At 48.6% G+C, this 18751-nt stretch overlaps 1 protein-coding gene across 4 annotated transcripts in view; it reads left to right on the plus strand.

Annotated features, from left to right (window-relative positions):
- Plekha2 (pleckstrin homology domain containing A2) overlaps window positions 1-18751 on the plus strand; it is a 59888-nt gene that overhangs the window by 32409 nt on the left and 8728 nt on the right. For all 4 annotated transcript variants that reach the window (XM_055593441.1, XM_055593439.1, XM_055593438.1 and 1 more), the window contains exons 4-10: window positions 5985-6033; window positions 6980-7077; window positions 9424-9564; window positions 10099-10245; window positions 11145-11213; window positions 11544-11614; window positions 14956-15019. In XM_055593441.1, the coding sequence (XP_055449416.1) occupies window positions 5985-6033; window positions 6980-7077; window positions 9424-9564; window positions 10099-10245; window positions 11145-11213; window positions 11544-11614; window positions 14956-15019 (639 nt within the window). The remainder of the gene's footprint in view (window positions 1-5984; window positions 6034-6979; window positions 7078-9423; window positions 9565-10098; window positions 10246-11144; window positions 11214-11543; window positions 11615-14955; window positions 15020-18751) is intronic.

An 18751-nucleotide genomic window follows, 5' to 3' on the forward strand; every position in this document is an offset into this window, starting at 1 on the left:
TTCCTTTCCTTTCCTTTCCTTTCCTTTCCTTTCCTTTCCTTTCCTTTTTTCTTTTCTTTTCTTTTCTTTTCTTTGTTTCTTTGTATAACCTTGGCTATCCTGGACTCGCTCTGTAAACCAGGCTGGCCTCCAACCTAGAGATCTGCCTGTCTCTGCCTCCCTGAATGCTGTAATCACAGGCAGGCACCACCACGCCTGGCTCTTGGGAGGCATTTCACATCAAAAGTAGGGTGCTTTTTTATTTATTTATTTTTTATTTTTTATTGTAACCTGGACAGAAGGACATAGGAACAATCATCGTGATCCAGTATTCTCTCAAAGTGAATACTGGAGTTAATGAGCAGCAGCTTGGACATGGGCTTGGGCCCCCTGGAATTGTACCAGTTCTCCAGGCAGAATGCTTGTGAAGGGGGGGGGCTGCGAACACCCCCTAGAAGAGGCCCTAAGATATGCCAGAACCACAGTCAACATCTGGGTACCTTCTGGGGAGCATGGCAGGCCCCTGGGCAGTCTGTGCCCCCAACGTGGCGTTCATGTCCTGTCCTGGGGGTGTGGGGCCAGTCAGTGATGCTGAATTCAGCTGTTTTGAGCAGCCCCCCTCCCCAGGGCAGCCACTGCTGCTAACCCATGATGTAGCCCTGATTTTTAAAAAAAGAAAAAAGAAAAAGAAGCCAGGGAATTTAGGTCCAATTCAGAAAGCCAGGGGAGAGCCAGGTGGCACCCAGCCAGCCCCAAAGCCACAGAAGTCGGTCCTCCCTCACAGGGGTCCCTGCTTCTTCCCTGGCCCTCCCATTCTATGGACTTTTGAGGACCTAAAAGCTAGGGGTTGAGCTAAGAAGCCACCAGCTCCACTTGGTGACAGATTTAAGGAGCTCTGTGAGAGCCTCCCACGTCCTGAGAGGACTGGGACTGACTGGCTTACCCCGGCCTGCCAGCTGTGCAGGCAGAACCCGGCAGCCCCATCTCAGTGTGGAGGCAGAAAAGACAGATAGGCAGTGGCTGAGCTGATTAGAGAGGAGATGGTGGCCTCAGGGGGAGAACATGGGTTAAAGTGCAGCTTTGCTAGCACAGCTGCAGGCAATTTGTGCATGCCTTTTGATAAGAAATGTGGCCGCCTGTCCAGGCCAGGGCAGCCCAGCCCAACCCCCTCTCCCACCCCACCCCCACCCCCATAGGGGCCCTTTCTTCTCATCTGCTGTGAGCTCATTAGGTCATTTCTTCAGAAAGAGAATTGAGAGGGAAGGGGGAGCAGAGAACCCTGTCAAAAAAAACGAAAACTGAAACCATCGCCTGTGTGAGGGTTTGGGGAGACTTTTTTTTTTTTCTTTTGGCCAGGGAAGGAGTGAATATAATCCTCTTGCTGAATCATGATTTATAAGTGCAGTTCATTCGAGGCTTTCAGTATTCTCTGCCTGGCTGGCTGCCTCATTTAGAAAGGATGACCTGACTTTCTGCCCTTCCCGAGACAGGCAAGCCCGCACCAGTCTGTGAAAAACCCACAACTGCCACTGGGTTAGGTCACAGATTGCTGAGTACCTTAATTCCAGCTGACCCACTGCCAGAACACAAACCCAGGTCCTGGTAGTGCTGAGATCCTGAGTCCTTATTTCATTTTATTTTTCTCCCTTAGCCTTGGGTCACTCCCTGGGTTGAGCCTCTGCCCAGTGTCAGATGGGCTGGTTTGCTTTGTCCCTGAAGGCTATTGTGGGGAAATGGGGATGGCAAAAGGGGGGATGGGGAAGTGGGGGTGAGGCATGCGGGGGAGGGGGAGGGATCCCCCAGAGAGGAAACCCAGAGATGGAAGTATCTGATTCCAGGACTTCATAAAGGCAGAACCAGTCTTTGGGCAAACTAGAAAATAACAGCTTGGCCTATCTTGGCATTATAGCCCTTCTCTCCTAATCCAGACATCTTTACACAGCCAACTCCCAATCCTGCCTTGGTTGGGCCTATCTTGTGAGGGTTTCTGATAGATAACAGGTCCTTCTAAGATGCTGGTTGTTAACTGTTTGTAGGGGCAGGGAGCAGGAGGGGCACAGATACTCTAGAGTAGTGGTTCTCAACCTATGGGTTGAGATCCCTTGGCCGGGGCGGGGGGCGGGGGGGGATAAACAACCCTTTCCCAGGAGTCACCCAAGACCATCAGAACACACAGATCTTTACATTACAATTCATAACAGTTGCAAACTAACAGTTGTGAGGTAGCAATGCAAATGATTTTATGTTGGGGATCGCCACACGTGAGGAACTAACAGTATCAAAGGGTCGCAGCCTTGGGAGGGGTGAGAACCACTTCCCTATAGAGTTTAATGAAGAGTATTGGCTCACTTTCCAGAAAAACATGTACCAACTTTGCAGGCCTCTGATGATTGTATCGGTGGCTTCTTACTGTGTTGCCCTTAGTGCCTCCTTGAGGGACAAGGTCTCCCCAGACACCGGAGCCGTCTCCAAGGCTTTGCTCTGCTCTTGTTCCTTGTGCTGGAGAGGCCCCAGCTTCACTTCCGGCCAATGGCAGACAGGGTGTGGTTGGTCCTCTCAGTGCCCTGCTGCCTCGAGCTCGGGTATTTGATCTGATAATCAAAAGCGCCTGAGGCTGTAGAGCTGCCAAGTGGCTCTTCTGCGTCACCTGTCACCCTGAGGGGGCCCCTTAGGCACCCTTCCCTTAACATCCCAGCCCCCTCTTGCTTTTGGCGTGCTCACGGGACCTGCCAGTCAACCACCGTTGGGCAGTGACTCAATTGTGGCCGCCGTGTGGTGTGAGCGTGTTTGTGCCTGAGTGCCCTCAATTTGAGTCAGACTGTTGGAAGTCCTCACCCGCCTGTGGCCGCACTGCTTCTTGCAGATCCTCCGTTCTCCTCCTGTGTTTAAAGATGGCTGCTGCAGCCTGAAACTGTCACCAGCAGGTGGCAGGTAGATGGGGTTGGGGGCGCAGTTCGTGCTTTTGGGGAGCAGACCAGAATCAGTGTTTAGCAACAGCTCTTCTCTGTGGACATAGCCACAGGTGGGCAAATTAATGTTCCGCTCCTGCTGTCCTGTGTCTGTGAGGTCCCGTCTGTGGAGGCTCTCAGCGCTGTTCCACAGCTCCTCAGGTCAGAACTGGGATCAATCCCGTTAGTTTGGCAATGAATTGCCTTGCCCAGCAACACTCCCATGCTAAGCCGTGGGGCTGGGACTCACTGTAAATGTACATGTGTGGCCCTCCTGACTACGGAGTGCACACACAGAGACAAGCAAGCAGAAAGCCACGCGTTGACTTTGGAAGCGTCAGCTCTCACGGTAAGTGCAAGCGCAGCCTTTTCCCAGGCTGACTAACCAACGCAGTGAGCATGATGGTTCGTAATCCTTGCAGGGTGAAAGGGTCAGCCAGTGTCGCTCCGTCCGGTTGTTGATGCCCCCAGACACGGTAGAGAGGCTCTCTGGGACCAAGCTTTTCAGTGCCACCGAAACTGCCAGCTGGAGTTGGCTGGTGGGATTCAGGGGCCAGAATACAGCAGCTCTGTGACACGCAGGGTTAACGCAGGAACCCAGCCCAGCGCATGCAGGTGACAGGAAGCTGCCTGGGAACACAGACACTGAGGGTCACAGCTGGGAAATGAGTGGCTGCAGGTCAGCGACTGGCTTGCCCTGAACCCCAGGAAAACAAGGTGGCTCAGGGCCCGCACTGCCAGCCTTCGAGATGTGGAGCGTGTAGGCGCGACTGCTTCGGGTTGTCTGTCCGAGCTCAGGTCTGTGGGCTCCCCTTCATGTTTTCCAGAACTTCCTTAGGCTGCATGGTCTCCGCCTCACTTTGGGGTTCTCTCATCAATACAGTGGATTGAACGCACATGCACGCACGCACTCACACACGCACGCACGCATGCACCTATATATTATCTGTCTCTCCCTCCCCTGGTGATCTGTGCAGCACTGGGATTCTGCTAGTAGGAAGGTCAGCAGCAGCAGATGGAGTCTTCAGAAACGGGTCATGTGACATCTTGTATGTTTTAAGTACCTGTCATTGAGGTTGATGTAATATCATGCAGACATGTAATTTTTAATATGGAAATGCAATGTGTGGTTTGTTTTTAAGGTTGGAAGCTAGGCAGGTTTTTTTGGGTCCTATTTTAAGTAATAATAATTATTAATAAAATAATATAACACAATTATTTATATTATAATAATATAACTATATACTGTAATTATAATTAATAACTGACATATCAAAACAACAATCATTATTTGGTTATAATAAATAATATATTAATTATTATTATTATTGTATGTGCATGTGTAGGTGTGTGGTTTGTTTTAAGATGGGGTCTACCCATGTAACTCAGGCTAGCCTGAAACTTACTGTGTAGTCCAGGATGACCTTGAAAGTCAGGATCCTTTTGTCTCAGCCTCCCAAGTGCTGGGCTTACAGATGCTGCTTCCTGGCCAAGCATAACAGTCCTCCTTAGTGAGCAGATTCTGTATGGCAGTATAGCCAGGTCCCTTGCTTTCACTGCCGTGTCTGATGCTTGGGTTAACTCCACAGGAACATGGCCTTGTCAGTCCTTCCCTGACAGAACATGTAATGGAGCTCGCATACCGGTGATTTGAGACTGATTCTGAAACAAGCCTCTACTATTTATCTTTTTGATATTTTATGGGGTGCCACCTCAGTTCCTGGCTGAGTATTTGGGGCAGTGTTAGTTTGGGCTGAGGAATCAGGGTGGGTCTCTAGGAAGACTTTAGGGTCAAGAGCAAGAGCCTAGAGACCAGTGTATCAGTCATCATTAGATCTTAGCAATGGTAAGCCTCCAAGAGACGTCACCCCCACCTCCAGACTGGGGGGCTGAGAGAACAGTGTCCAGGGCAGAATGGTGACTACGTGTGGATGAGTTCTGTGGCAGATGCTGTATCTCTAGGCATCCCTAGCGAATGGGATGTGTGGAGCGCTGCAGGGTGTCTGGACCAGCACCCATTTGGTGGATAATCACCAGATCTTTGTAGGCGGTGATGGAACGCGAGCCTGAATGGCGCGGCTTTCCGTGCAGGCACTCAGTGATGCCTATGCAAGGGGTGGGATTGCAAAAGCTAGCCGAAGCACACCCGTTCCCATCTACTCTTGACCGTACCCAGGCGAGCACCCTCTGGGCTACCGGAGTGTTCATGGCCACCGTAGATAGGTAGGCCTGTGGGCAGCATATGCCTGCCACCGCCTTTCTACTCTGGTTGGAGTTTATATGCCCAAAGTACCTTCAGTTGGGAGACTGTTTGGGGAAAGGGGTTAGCTCTTGAAAGCATAGGAGAAGCATGCTGGAGTGAATGCGACTCTGTTGGATCTTGTGGCTCAGAGAGAATCTTTTCCAGATCCAGTGGCTTTTAAAGTTGTTCGTGCAGAGACAAACATCAACACAGGCTTCAAGATGCCAGTTATGTGGATAATAGAGGATCTGTCAATGGAAATGGGTACAGCGAGCTGCTAAGATAGTGGTTCTCAACATGTGGGTCTTGGGAGTCAAACAACTATTTCAAGAGGGTCACTAAAATTATCCTGCATATTAGAGATTTACATTATGATCCATAATGGTTGCAAAATTACAATTATGAAGTTGCAACAAAATAATTTTATGGTTGATGGACACCACAGCATGAGCATGCAGTGTTAGGAAGGTTGAGAACCACTAATCTAAGGAGCAGGGCTCATCACGCCAGTTTTTGGTTTTTGGTTTTTGGTTTTCAAGACAGAGTTTCTCTGTATAGCCTTGGCTGTTCTGGATTTGCTTTTTAGACCAGGCTGGCCTTGAACTCACAGAGACCCACTTGCCCCTGCCTCCCAAAGTAGTGGTATTACAGGCGTACAATGTCAGTTTCTTAAAGAATTGGGGGCAAGACTCAGTTATTGGTCTTCAAATGTACATGTTTGATATGCTCTTTTTATGTTCAAAGTATTTTCAAAGTCAGCCTTTTCCGCACGGCTGGAAACACATTCACTTCTCTCTTGTCTCCATTTGACGTAGGTGAGCATCGCTACCCCAAAGCAGAAACCCAAAACTCCATTCTGCTTCGGTAAGTACTGAGCCACAGTGGGTTTTCTTTTCACGGTGACAGCTTCTTCTCCATGGAAGACAGCCCTGTGATTCCATGGGAACTGTGTGCTGTGTGTCTGAGTGGCTTAGATAATGGTGATGTTCCGTGTGCTGGGTAATGCCACTGCAAAGATTATTAACAACTTGAGACCAGGCACACAGGGGCTGGCAGCATTTAGCCAGGCTGGCTTCTGGCAGTTGTCTGCCTCCTGCCCTTCTTTCTCTTTCTCCCCCCACCCAATTTTCTTTCCCTTCCTCCATGCCCAAACTGGCCTGGAACTTTGCCTCTGCTGCACCTAGACTCCAATGTGCTGGGATTACAAGCTGAGCTATCATACGTGGCTGTCTTTCTGTTTTCTTGATGCCAGAAGGAGGGTAGAAAACATCTAGTAGGAGCTGGAGAGATGGCTCAGAGGTTAAGAGCACTGGCTACTCTTCCAGAGGTCCTGAGTTCAATTCCCAGCAACCACAGGGTGGCTCACAGCCATCTATAATGAGATCGTGAGATCTGGTGCCCCCTTCTGGCATATAGGTGTACATGCAGACAGAACATTGAATTAAAATGAAGGAAGGAATATTGAGGGTCTCAAGGTTGCCAAACAGTGCAAGTTGGGAGGACGGGGGTTAGTGGTGTGGGAAGCAGAGCCCCTCTGTCAATGTCTCAAGCCCCTCGGCTTTTGCTGAGCCCGACAGATCAGTCGCTGGTAACGAGGCCTCACTACCGTCAAATGCTGGGGCATTTCTGGGGCACCTCTGAACATGGGCTTCAGGGAGGTGGGGCTACTTCCTGCTTTGTCACCGCGTGTTCTCAGCCATTTAGTGGGTACTCAGTAAGTATTTGTCTCCACGCAATGGCTTCGTGGGTTCTTGTGATCCATAAATCCTGACCTGGTTGCCTTCTCCATCCTTCCCCGTTGCTTTTACAGTTATCAATGCCCTGTCTCAGAGATATTTTCTTCAAGCAAATGACCAGAAAGATCTGAAGGACTGGGTAGAAGCTTTGAACCAAGCCAGCAAGATCACCGTACGTACACTTTGTGTTCTCTCCAGGAGTGGAAGGGCTGTGTCCCAGCTTGTGACCCCAGTAGGGGGAGGGGCAAACTCAGAAGGCAGCAGGGACTTGCCCCAGAGCCTGTGCAGACCTGGCTCTCTCTGGCCTTCTCCTGTCCACGGGCTGACAGGGGAAGTTTATGGAGTGTTCCCTGTGTGCTTCCTGGGAGGGCTCCTGTCCATCATGTTCTGGGTAATTATGGGATGATGACTCAGCGCTGTAGTGTTGGAAAAAGGATTGCTGACAATGAGAAGTGGAGGAATGGGAAAGCATATGAGAAGGCACTTAGATCTTAGCAGAGTCTGTTCAAAAGCTTTGCTAGCTTTAAAACTTGTTCATGGATTGTGTTAAGGACTCTGGCTTTCCTGGACTTGGCTAATAAAGAATTCATTCCCTAGAAATATTAAAAAAAAAAAAAAAAAAAAAGAAAGAAAAAAAGAAGAAGAAGGTAGGTGCAGTAGCATATCCTGAATCCCAGCACTCAGGGAGACAGAAGCAGGCCAACCTCTGTGAGTTGGAGGCCAACCTGGTCTACAGTGCTAGTCCAGGACAGCCAACACTACACAGAAAAACCCTGTCTCAAAAAAATCAAAACAAACAAACAGAAACAGAGGAGAGTTAGAAGGGAGAAAACACTGTTCACTCCCCAGCACTGTGACAACACGCTTGAAATAATCAAGTTATAGGAAGGAGAGGTTAATTACAGATTACTGTGTTTGCTCCTGCTGTTCCTGGGGTTTATCCCTGCTGCCTTGGGCCTGTGCTGAGGCCAGATATCAAGGTGGGGCCTGTGGCATGGGAAACCTGTCCATCTCCCAGTGGCTGAGAAGCAAAGAACAAAAGAAGGAGCTGGGTCCTCATAGCCCCACAAAGGGCATACACCCAGTGAGCTAACTTTTCCCACTCTGCCCATCTCTGGAAAATTCCACTGCTTCCCAGTAGGGCCACAGGCTGTGGACCAAGCTTCTAGCATGGGGAAGTATTTGGTAACTATAGCAAAAACTGCTTTGGAGAAAAAAGAACAACAGTGAAAATGAAACCCAGCGAGAAAGGCAGAGACTGGTCTCACATGCTTTGCTGGAAGCTTAGAAATTCTGTGTTGAACAGTCAGAAATGCTGGTCTTCCCTTGACTTTGAATTAACATGTCCATCATTGGGACAAATTATTCCTCCAGAAACCTCAGGGTTCTCGTGAATATTAGTAGATGAAATCCATATATCCAGCACCTCTGTTGCTGTACCCTAGCAGGGTAAAATATAGCCAGGTAAGCAGTGTGCCGGCTGCTTACTACTCCGGTAAACCTTGACAAACCTTCCCGAAGACGGTGAGGCAAGGCTGGTGGAGGAAGGGTCTCACTGTGTGCTGTGTCCGTGCGGTGGGTTTGGCATGTCAGGTCAGACACTCACAGGAAATTGACGAGGGTGGCTAGAGGAGGTAGTGATAGCTAGCGTCCTAGGAGTAAAGGACACAGCTTTGATGATCTGTGATTACGTTGTGTGTAAAATTATGGCAATCCTACCCCTGAGCTAAGGAGGGTGCAGTGGGAACCTGAGTACTGTCCTTGGTACTGGTTGGGCCGTGATGTGGACCGCTTCAGGTCAGGCCACCTGAAGGAGATGGTGGGTTTCTGGTTTGATTTGGAGAGGTGGTGGCAGAGGATGTATGTATGTATGTATGTATACACATGTTATTCTACCACTACCTGCTCATTTTTCTGACTTCTTGTTTCGCTGAGGATTTTTGTTCAGTCTTAACTACTTTGTTCTTTGCTTTCTAAAGAGGGGTAGCTCATCCTTTAGGTATATAGTAAGTTTGTTCTGTGTGTGTGTGTGTGTGTGTGTGTGTGTTATGTGCCTGTGTATATGTTTGTTATGTGTATTTTTTGTGTGTGTGTATGTATGTTACGCATATGTATGTATATGTGTGCATTTGTGTGTATGTATGTGTGTATGTGTATGTATCTATGTGTGTATGTATATATATTTGTATAAGTGTGTTAAATGTGTGTATATATGTATAACTATGTATGTATGGATGTGTATATGTGTATGTGTCTATGCATGAATGTGTGTGTGTTATGTATATGTGTGTTTGTGTGTGTGTATGTGCATGTATCTATGTGTGTGTCTGTGTGTCAGGTTATTGGCTGAGTTCCTCATGTTTGGGTATAGCTTTCTGTGAAAGTGCTGGGGAGAAGAGGAGAGGAGAGTGTACTTACCATAGTTTAGTAAATTAGCTCCCTCTCCCCATCCTGTTTGTGGTTCCACTCTCTTCCTAAGCTTTCTATTTCTTGCTGACCACATCCCTGTTCTTCCTAGGTTCCCAAAGCTGGCACCCTACCCTTGACCACTGAAGTTCTCAAAAACCTGACAGCTCCTCCCGCCCTAGAGAAGAAGCCGCAGGTGGCCTACAAGACTGAGATCATCGGGGGAGTGGTGGTGCAAACTCCCATCAGCCAGGTGCTATTGCTTGGGGCAGCTGGGGGCAGTAAGGACATGCCCACTGTGCCCGAGGACCAGCACATAGCAACAGGATGGGGGGGGGGGGCTGGTGAAGAGGGTGGCCAGGAAAATACGGTGCAGGGTGGAAGTAGTCACGGCCCATCGAGAAGTTGAAGCCAGGCATCGTGGCATCTTGTGGATGTGTAGCCTGTGTGCTTCTGCTTGGGACCCAAGCAAACAAACACTTGGAAAGCGTAAAGGACGCGGGTCTGAGGCAGGCAACAAGACTGGCACAAGTCCGAAGTAAGCCTTTCCACTCTGCCTTCTGCCTTCTTCTGTTCTGTGTTGTCGGTCTCCTCTTCTGGGTCTCTAGCCAGTGTCTTGCTTTGTGAAAACACTTGGTAGAGCAGTACCCAGCCGGGAGCAAAGTCAGTTCTTATTTCTTTGACAGGTATTATACCAAAGGCTGGAGATGTGGTGGGAAGGCTGGGAGGAGCTGGGCCTGCACAGGGGTGTATCTTGGGTATTAACACTGCCTCTGTTTCCTTGTAGAATGGTGGGGATGGGCAGGAAGGGAGTGAGCTGGGGTCCCACGCCTTCCTGCGGAGGTCTCAGAGCTACATCCCCACGTCAGGCTACCGTCCTTCCGCCGGGCCTCCCCTCATTAAGAGTGGCTACTGTGTGAAGCAAGGGAATGTGGTGAGTGACAGCACAGGGGCTACACGGGGGGTGGGGGGTGGGGGGGTGGTTCTAATGACTCCTTGGAGCCAGTGGGCGTGGTTGTAGCAGAGGAGAATAGGAGGAAGAGCTGTACCCCTTTATGCTAACCACCACTGGGAACTAGCCGTTAGCACCCCATACCCCTGGTGTGGAAAAGCCTCATTACATTCAAAGTGATGGGAAGATTTTCCTCCTTCTATTTCTCCACTCTTGCTTCTAAGAAGATGAGCCCATGTAGTTGTCTTAGGGTAAAGGGTTTATTCAGCTTACACTTCCATATCTTACTCCATCATTGAAGGAAGCCAGGAACTCACACAGGGCAGGAAGCTGGAGGCAGGAGCTGATACAGAGGCTGTGGTGGAATGCTACTTACTGGCTTGCTCCTCATGGCTTGCTCCTCATGGTTTGCTCAGCCTGCTTTCTTATAGAACCCAGGACCACCAGCCCAGGGATGGCACCACCCACAATGGGCTGGGCCTTCTCCATTGATCACTAATTGAGAAAATGCCCTATGGGTTTGTCTACAGCCCCATCTTATGATTGGCATTTTTTCAGTTCAGGCTCCTTCCTCTCAGATGGCTTTAGCTTCTTTCAAGTTGACATAAAACTGGCTGGCACGGTAGTAGCATCTGGTGGCAGCAGAGAGTGACAGTCAGGTGCTTCCCAGGTCTTAGAGTTAGATGCTTGGTTTCAGGGAAGACAGGGCTCAGATGAAGACCTGGGCCTTTCACTGACCTCACACTTCCTGTTATTTGTCCCTGGTGAAGACAGGAGCCTGGCTTCCATGGTGCTGGGTCCCCTGGGCATTTATTATGACCATGCCAGTCCTGGTGCTGGAAACCTATCTGTAATGTTCGGCTCCTTATTTTGCATTTCAGCGGAAGAGTTGGAAACGGCGTTTCTTTGCCCTCGATGACTTCACCATCTGCTACTTCAAGTGCGAGCAGGTAGGTAGTAGGTCCGGGTCCCTCCTGAGAGGTCTCAGAAACAGAATGTGCATGGGCGGAAACCAGGTCCACGTAGACTTCTAAGACCTCTTTGTCTTATCTCTGGCCAACCTGTGTCTGTTTATGATGCTATTAAAAGGACCTGGACTCTGTGCAGGGAGCGTCTGTGGGAGCGAAGCCACAGAGCAGCTGCTGCTTAGGTTTCTCCCCTTGACAATGATTTTGAAACCAGGTTGGCTTTATCCAAGACTCTGAGAGAGCTGGTGAACTGGTATGGGTCACTGGGCCATCTCCACAGCCTCACTTGCCCATCTTCCCTTCTTCCCCCAGGATAGAGAGCCCCTGCGCACTATACCACTCAAGGATGTTCTCAAGACTCACGAATGTCTGGTCAAGTCTGGGTAATTGCCTCTTCTTATTCATTTTGAGCAGAGCCTATGGTTGTCCCCCTTAAATCTTCCCTTGTTACCCCTTTCAGGCTCGGTTGAAGAGTCTTCCCTACAGAGCAGTGGTTCTCAACCTGTGGGCCATGACCCCTTGGGATCGAATGACCCTTTCACAGGGGTCACTTAAGACCAGCGGACAACAAAGATGTTGACTCTATGGTTCATAACAGTAGCAAAATTACAACTGAGATGAAGTAGCAGCGAAAGTAGTTTCATGGTTGGGGAGGTCACCACAACATAAGGAGCTGTATTAGAGGGTGGCAGCATTAGGTGTCTCTCGTGGCAGGGTCAGATGTCAGGTCCTTGGTCCCAGGTTCAGTGTGGCTCAGATGGAGGCCGAGGATTTCCACTGGCTTCACGCTTACTGTTGTGGGAACTTCTCAGGCCTTTCTGCCTATGTCCTTGATGTCCCATTGACACAGGCAGTGATGCACAGCAGCCCTTTCTACTGCCGCCTGGCAGGCAGAACAAGTATTTTTAAGTTGTTCCTCTTTCCGCTGGGAAGGATAGCTTCTGAGAGCATGGTGTGTGGGATGATTCAGGACTTGACAAGAGAATGTCCCATCCCCCAGTATAGACACTGCTGGAAGTGACCCTTCATAGACTCCAACATGAGTCTGTAGTCTGTCCAGACTGTGTGTTTGTATCTCTCCTTCCTGTAGGTCATAAGGGGATCTATCAACAGTAGGCATCCAGCCCTACAGAAACACGTGCTCTGTGTGACCCAGGGAAGCAGGGCCAGAAATGCTGTACTGAGTGTTTCAAGTGACAGTTGTAGGGTACAGATTGCTCCTAACCCTGGAGGCCTGGAGGGCCTGTGTAGCTATGTGACTACTTGGCCATGCCAGGGCGGCTTGGAGAGGTAGGGGAGGGTCCAGCCTGGGAGTCTTGAAAACTCCCCATACCTCTAACTCTGCCTGAGTCACACTGAACTTGAGTCAGGGAGGTGAAGTCCGCAGGGAAGGCTGTGGCTTTATGGCCTCAGCGCTGTTAGACGGTGTAGCCTCTCTGGAACCTTTAGGGGAATTCAGGACAGCTGTAAGCAATGGTTGCTGTTGAGTTGGATAGAACTGAAAGCCACATGCAGCCTGGGCAGTGGAGGTGAGAGGGGTAGGATTCCCCTGCTTGGCTGATTTCACCTCCTCAGTGGACCGTGGGGCTGGCTGCATTTGCATGAGCAATCTAGAAGGTTAAAAACATTTCACCTTGTGTTAGGTAGGGTTTCTATTGCTGTTTAAAAACACCAGGACCAAAAAGCAAGGTGGGGAGGAAAGGGTCATTTGGCCTGTACTTCCATGTCACTGTTCATCATTGAAGGAAGTCAGGACAGGAAGTCAGACAGGCCAGGAACCTGGAGGCAGGAGCTGATGCGGAGGCCATGGAGGGGTGCTGCTCACTGGATTGTTTATCATGGCTTGCTCAGCCTGTTTTCTTATAGAGCCAGCCCACTCACAATGGGCTGGACCCTCCCCCATCAATCACTAACGAAGAAAATGCTTTACAGGCTTGTCTATAGCTCAATCTTATGGAGGTGTTTTCTCAATTGAGGTTCCTTCCTCTCAGATGACTTTAGCTTATGTCAGGTTGACATAAAACTAGTCAGCACAGCCAGAACAGGGCTGTCTCTACTTAGAAGCTCAGAAAGTAGGCGTAATAGTTGGTAGGATGTACTTCAAGCGATACATGTTGTTCGAGCTGCCTTTGATGGCTTTATGGGCCAGGTCAGTAAGCATCTTTTTGTTTTTGTTTCACACACAAGGGCTGACATTTACAGTACATGACCCAAAGATTCTTTGTCTCGTCAGTGTTTGGGTCAGGTCTATCTAGTCTTAAGTGTGTTCTTCCTCTACCTGGAAGGCATGTCACCGGCCTTGTCTCTGCTGTGTTTTCATTCTAGATGACATTTCTGCCTGGGACCAGCCCTTCCTTGGCACAGGCTCTCTGTTGGCACAGCATGCCAACCTACCTGCATCTGGTCTAGCCTCTTCAGATGCTCTTCCTGGTAGCAATTCCTTTACTCCCCATACAGTCCTCTTAGCGACCGGATCCACACAGCAGGCCTTGAACATAGAAAACAACATCAGCCAATTCCAGTTTGTGCTTACTTCTTGCCTTCTGCCTTGCCAGAGTCAGGACTTCTCTTCCAAAGCCACACCCAGGTTGAGGTTCTTTTCTTTTTTTCGACTATAATTTGATTACAGCATTTCTCCCTTCCCTTTTCTCCCTCCAAACCTCCAGAGTGCTGGGATTAAAGGCGTGAGCGAGCCATCACTGCCTGGCATTTTTTATTATTTTTGTGTATGTAGATTTATCTGTGTGAATGTGTGTCACATATGTGCAGGTACCTGTGAAGCCAGGAGAGGGTGTCAGAGCCCCTGGAACTGGAGTTACAGGTGGTTGTGAACCTCCTGATATGGGCGCCAGAACTGACCTCAGGTCCTCTGGGAGAGTAGGAAGAACTCTTAAATGCTGAGTTATCTATCCAGCCTCTTTATTTGTCTTTACGCTAAACAAATTCTGTTGTGTTTGTATATCATTCATCTGCTGATGGACATCTAGGTGGCTACCATTTCCTTGCTATTGTGAGCAGCACAGTAATTGCCAGCAGTGTGCAGGTATCTCCATGGTAGGACATAGAGTCTTTGAGGCATCTGTCATGAGTAGTGTAGTTGAGTCAGATGGTAGTTTTATTTTTAGTTTCTTAAGGAACCTTTGGACTGATTTCCATAGTGGCTGCACCAGTTAACAGCCCTCCTATTAGTGAGTAAGGGTTCCTCTTTCCCCATATCTTTGCCAGCATTTGTTATCTTTTTGCTGTGGGCCATTCTGCCTGGGGTGAGATGAAATCTCAAAATAATTTGAATTTGCATTTCTCTTTTGGCTAAGGATGTTAAACAGTTTCCTGGGAAGCAAATCTTAAAGTCGGCTACTCTCAATTTCTGTTTCTCCTCTTAGCTCCTTGTCCCCTAGGCCAGCACAGTGAGGCCACGAGCTGGAACTCAGAGTCATGGGTGGAGCTGCTGCCTGGGAGAAGGAAGGGTTTAGAAATGGTGTTAGCTCTTTTGGAAGAGGCATGTTTGGACTTGACGGGTTCTGACCTCCAGTACCTTGGACAGATAAAACTTTTAAAGTCTCTGACCTTGGGCTTCCTTATCCACAGAGAGGAGAAAGTCTCAAGTTGCATTAGTGTGTGGTTGGGAAAACTGTAGGATATAATGTGCCAACAAACAAACAAACCAAACCAAAACAAGGCTCACAATGCCTAGTATAATGCTGTCTCTCTTTTTCATGCCTAGTGATCTCTTAATGAGGGACAACCTGTTTGAAATCATAACCACCTCCAGGACGTTCTACGTACAGGTAAATGCACGCCCCAAGACCAGCTTTCCGTCTCTGTGAATGTGGGTGAATGCCTCCCACCCTCACCCCTGCTGCCCTTGTTTTCTCTTCTCTTTTGCCCCTCACTCAGTGGTCAGTTTAGTTCCTTAGTCAGTGTCCCATTTCATCCTGAGGGGGATGCTAGCCAGAAGTTTCCCTGCTCTAGAATACTACAAGCAGGTCAGTCAACTGTGCCAGGGGATGTGTGCCTCTGTGGCAGCTGCAGTCGGCTGCGGGGCTCCAGCTAAGCAGAAAAAAGGAGAACTGGTGGTTGGTTTCACTTCTGCTCTGGAGGGTATTTATAAGTCCCGCCTGTGTATGGACATTACTGTGTGCCGAAAGGCAGAAGCACAGAGGGGCCTGTGCGGGCACAGGTGCCTAGGCAGCTGCACAGAGAAAGCCATTGTTTGGGGCTCTGACAGTTCACTTACCAGGAGCTTCCCCCGCCCCCAGAGCTGGAGCTCTCCCAGTCCCTGTGAAGTCACAGCAGCTAGCTAGGCAGATTTCCAAGGAGGGAGGAGACATCCAGGTCCTCAGCCTGGGCTGCCCACAGCAGCCCACAGAGTGAGGGTGCTCATCTGCAGCTCGAGGCCGATGGGGAATTCTGAGCCTTAAAATGCGCAGCTTTCCCAAGCGGAATTTTGGAGGCACCCCACTTCCTTTCTTCTCTTTCCCTGACAGAATCCCTCCCACAAAAGGATGAGGCTTCTCTCCCATAGTTTGAGCAATAGGTCTTATGTCTACATTGTTTTTTGCTTCACACCAGCAGCCCTGCCCTGTTGGTAGACTTGGGCACCTGCGGGCCATACCCACTGGGACAGGCACATTGTCCAGGAAGAGATGGCAGAAGGCAGGCTGCAGAACAGACTGGATCATGGAGAAAACCATCGTGCTCTTAAATCCAGCTTTCTCTGGTGCTTCTGCCATTTAGATGCCAGTTCTACTCTGGTTTAACACAAGTGTCTAGCCAGTTCCTGCAGTTGGTATTTATAGGCATGGTCTAAGGGTAGGGTCATGGAGTTAGACAGAACTGATCTTGAGGCTGAAATCACCACTTGGCAGAGGGGACACTGTGAGGTCCACCAGATGGTATGGTTAAGCATTATAGTGGTGGAGAATTGGCCTAGAACATCACCAAGACTAGCCGTCAGCACACACCAGTTGAAATAACATCAAGAAGATCAGGGGATCCCTTCATGAGTGGCAGAAGGGGAAGAATCCAGATAAACCCACCACCAGCTACTTGATGAGGGAATTGAAAAAAACAAACCAAACCAGGTGAGGTGGCGCTATAATCCCAGCACTCAGGGAGGCAGAGGCAGGCGGATCTCTGTGAGTTCGAGGCCAGCCTGGTCTACAAAGCCAGTCCAGGACAGCCAAGGCTACAAGGAAAACCCCTGTCTTGGAAGGAAAAGAAAGAAAGAAAGAAAAAAAAAAAAAACCCATACCAAAGCAACTCTGCAGGAAGACTGACTACTGGAGCCAACATTAGAATGGGAACTTTCTGTTGTGATTCCCTTGGGAGAAACAGGCAGGAAGGGTGTTCTGAAGGAAGATGGTGACCAAAGGACTCATGGGGAGAGAGGGCCAGGCAAGGGAAGAGCCCCACGATAAAAGTGTGAGGAGAGGGAATGCAGAGCTGTGAGGACAGCTATGGATGGAGAACCGCATTGCACTCTCTGCTTTCTTAGCCAGCGTGTATTTGGTCCTTGGAGTCACAGATAAGATGAGAACAGTAGGAAACAGCTCCTGGACTTGGCCAGCTCATTTATTATTCAGAGTCTCGTTTTCCACGTGTGTAAAATGGAGATGGAAATCTCAAGCCTGGCCCTTCAAATGGCCCTTCAAATGTACCTTCTTGATCCCAGGTATCTTGAAGGACAGATATGAAAAGGGCGGTGAAGGACTCTAAAGGCCAATCCAAAGGCTGGAGTAGGGATTTAGGGGGTGAACTTAGATGGATGAGGGAAAGTGACGAATTTAAGAGATACAAAAGTGGCTGTGCAAAGGAGAGGGGCTCAGACAAAGATAAATCCCGGGGGTTTTACACTGGCTGACACCTGCTCACTTCCCTGAGAGTGCAGGCGCCAAGCAGCTGTGAGGAGACACGGGCTCAGCACTAGGGTGTACCGCTTCCTTTTCTGTTACCGTGATAAAATACCATGACCAAAAGCAACAAGGAAGAAAGGGCTTAATCTGGCGTATGGTTGAATCCATTGGGGCAGGAGAGAAAGGCCATGGCAGCAGAAGCAGGAAGCAGAAAGAGAGGGAGAAAGACCTGTCCCTAGTGATAAGTTTCCTCCAGCAAGGCTCCGCCTCCTAAAGGTTCTGTAACCTCCCCAAGCAGTGCCACCAGTGGTGGACCAGATAAACCGGGGACCAACTGTTCGAACACATGAGCCTATGGGAGACGTTTCTCAGGCAAACCATGACATAGGGATAGGTACTGAGTTCACTGTGTCTGTGGAAAATCCAACGGTACACCTTGTAATGACCGTAGCCTAGATGATGTTTGTCAGGTTAATGACTAAGTAAATGCTTGTCAAGTGAATGGTGCACAGCAGGAAGTGATCTGGGAGACAGGAGGCTCAACCAAAACTGTTCAGAAGGCGGTGCGTCATCTAACAGGGACCAGCATTTCCCAGAGCCCTGACCATTTCTCTACTCTTTCCCTTCTGCTCCCCAAATTTCTTAAGAATGAAGGACACTAGCATCACCCTGGATACATAAATGAGTGAAGGTCAAATCCACCTGTAACATGTGGCTCAAAGAGAATGATGTTTCAGAGAAGGATGGATGAAAAACCAGTGTTGTTGACTCACTTAGAAGTCACAACTATACACTTGTGACAAATTGACAAAATATCTTATGAAAATAACTCTTCTTCTAAAAATAGCAAGAGTAATGTTATTTCCTATTTCTGTGGGTTGCCTTAATGGCTAGTGCACAGAAAACAGCAGAAATCCTTGCTTCACCGTGCTGTCTGTGTCCATGTATTACTTTGAGGAATTTGAAAATCTGGCCTTATGCAAATAAGTATTTGGACAAAGTATTTGGACTATTTCAATATGCCCTTTTAGATAATTTCAGGCATTTATTTTTTGTTTCTCACCAGACCTTGAGAAAACAGTGATTTCTTAATATTTAGGTGCAATGTGGAGTCTGTAGCTTTATGCATACATTTGCATATGCATAGCTAAGATACATTGGCCACCATTACAGAAGATATTTTTTTACCCATAGTTTGTACTCCTCACTTGGAAAATACTACTCTCCTCAGGCTGTGCAGATCCTTGGAATGTTGACATGTGTTATTATGTAATATGTTAAAAGTCACATTTATTAATGTCATTAATGAAGTCTTTGAGTATGGAAGGATGTTGAGGTCATGCAACAGAGGTGAGTTTTCCAAAATTCTGTTTTGCTTTAAGAGCACAATATTGGCTGTTGGCAAAAAGAAATGATATTTCCTTGGCATCACTGACTCATTTTTTATATAAAATCTGCAAAAATACCTGCCTCTAAATAAATTGGACTCATAGTTTTTATGTCGGTTGTTTATTTTAAAGAGAAATAACCACGTTTTATGGAAAAGGTGGGGCAAGTCTGTTCTGCAGGGCCAGAGGTTTGACCCGATGTACTCAAGTGGCCTGCTTTCTGACCTCCCTCAGTCGTGCATAGCAGGTTTGCATGAACCTTCCATCCAGCCTCAGG

This window comes from Psammomys obesus, unplaced genomic scaffold (assembly GCF_907164565.1).
Source record: "Psammomys obesus unplaced genomic scaffold, mPsaObe1.curated_primary_1811, whole genome shotgun sequence".
In the NCBI taxonomy this organism is placed as follows: Eukaryota; Metazoa; Chordata; class Mammalia; order Rodentia; family Muridae; genus Psammomys; species Psammomys obesus.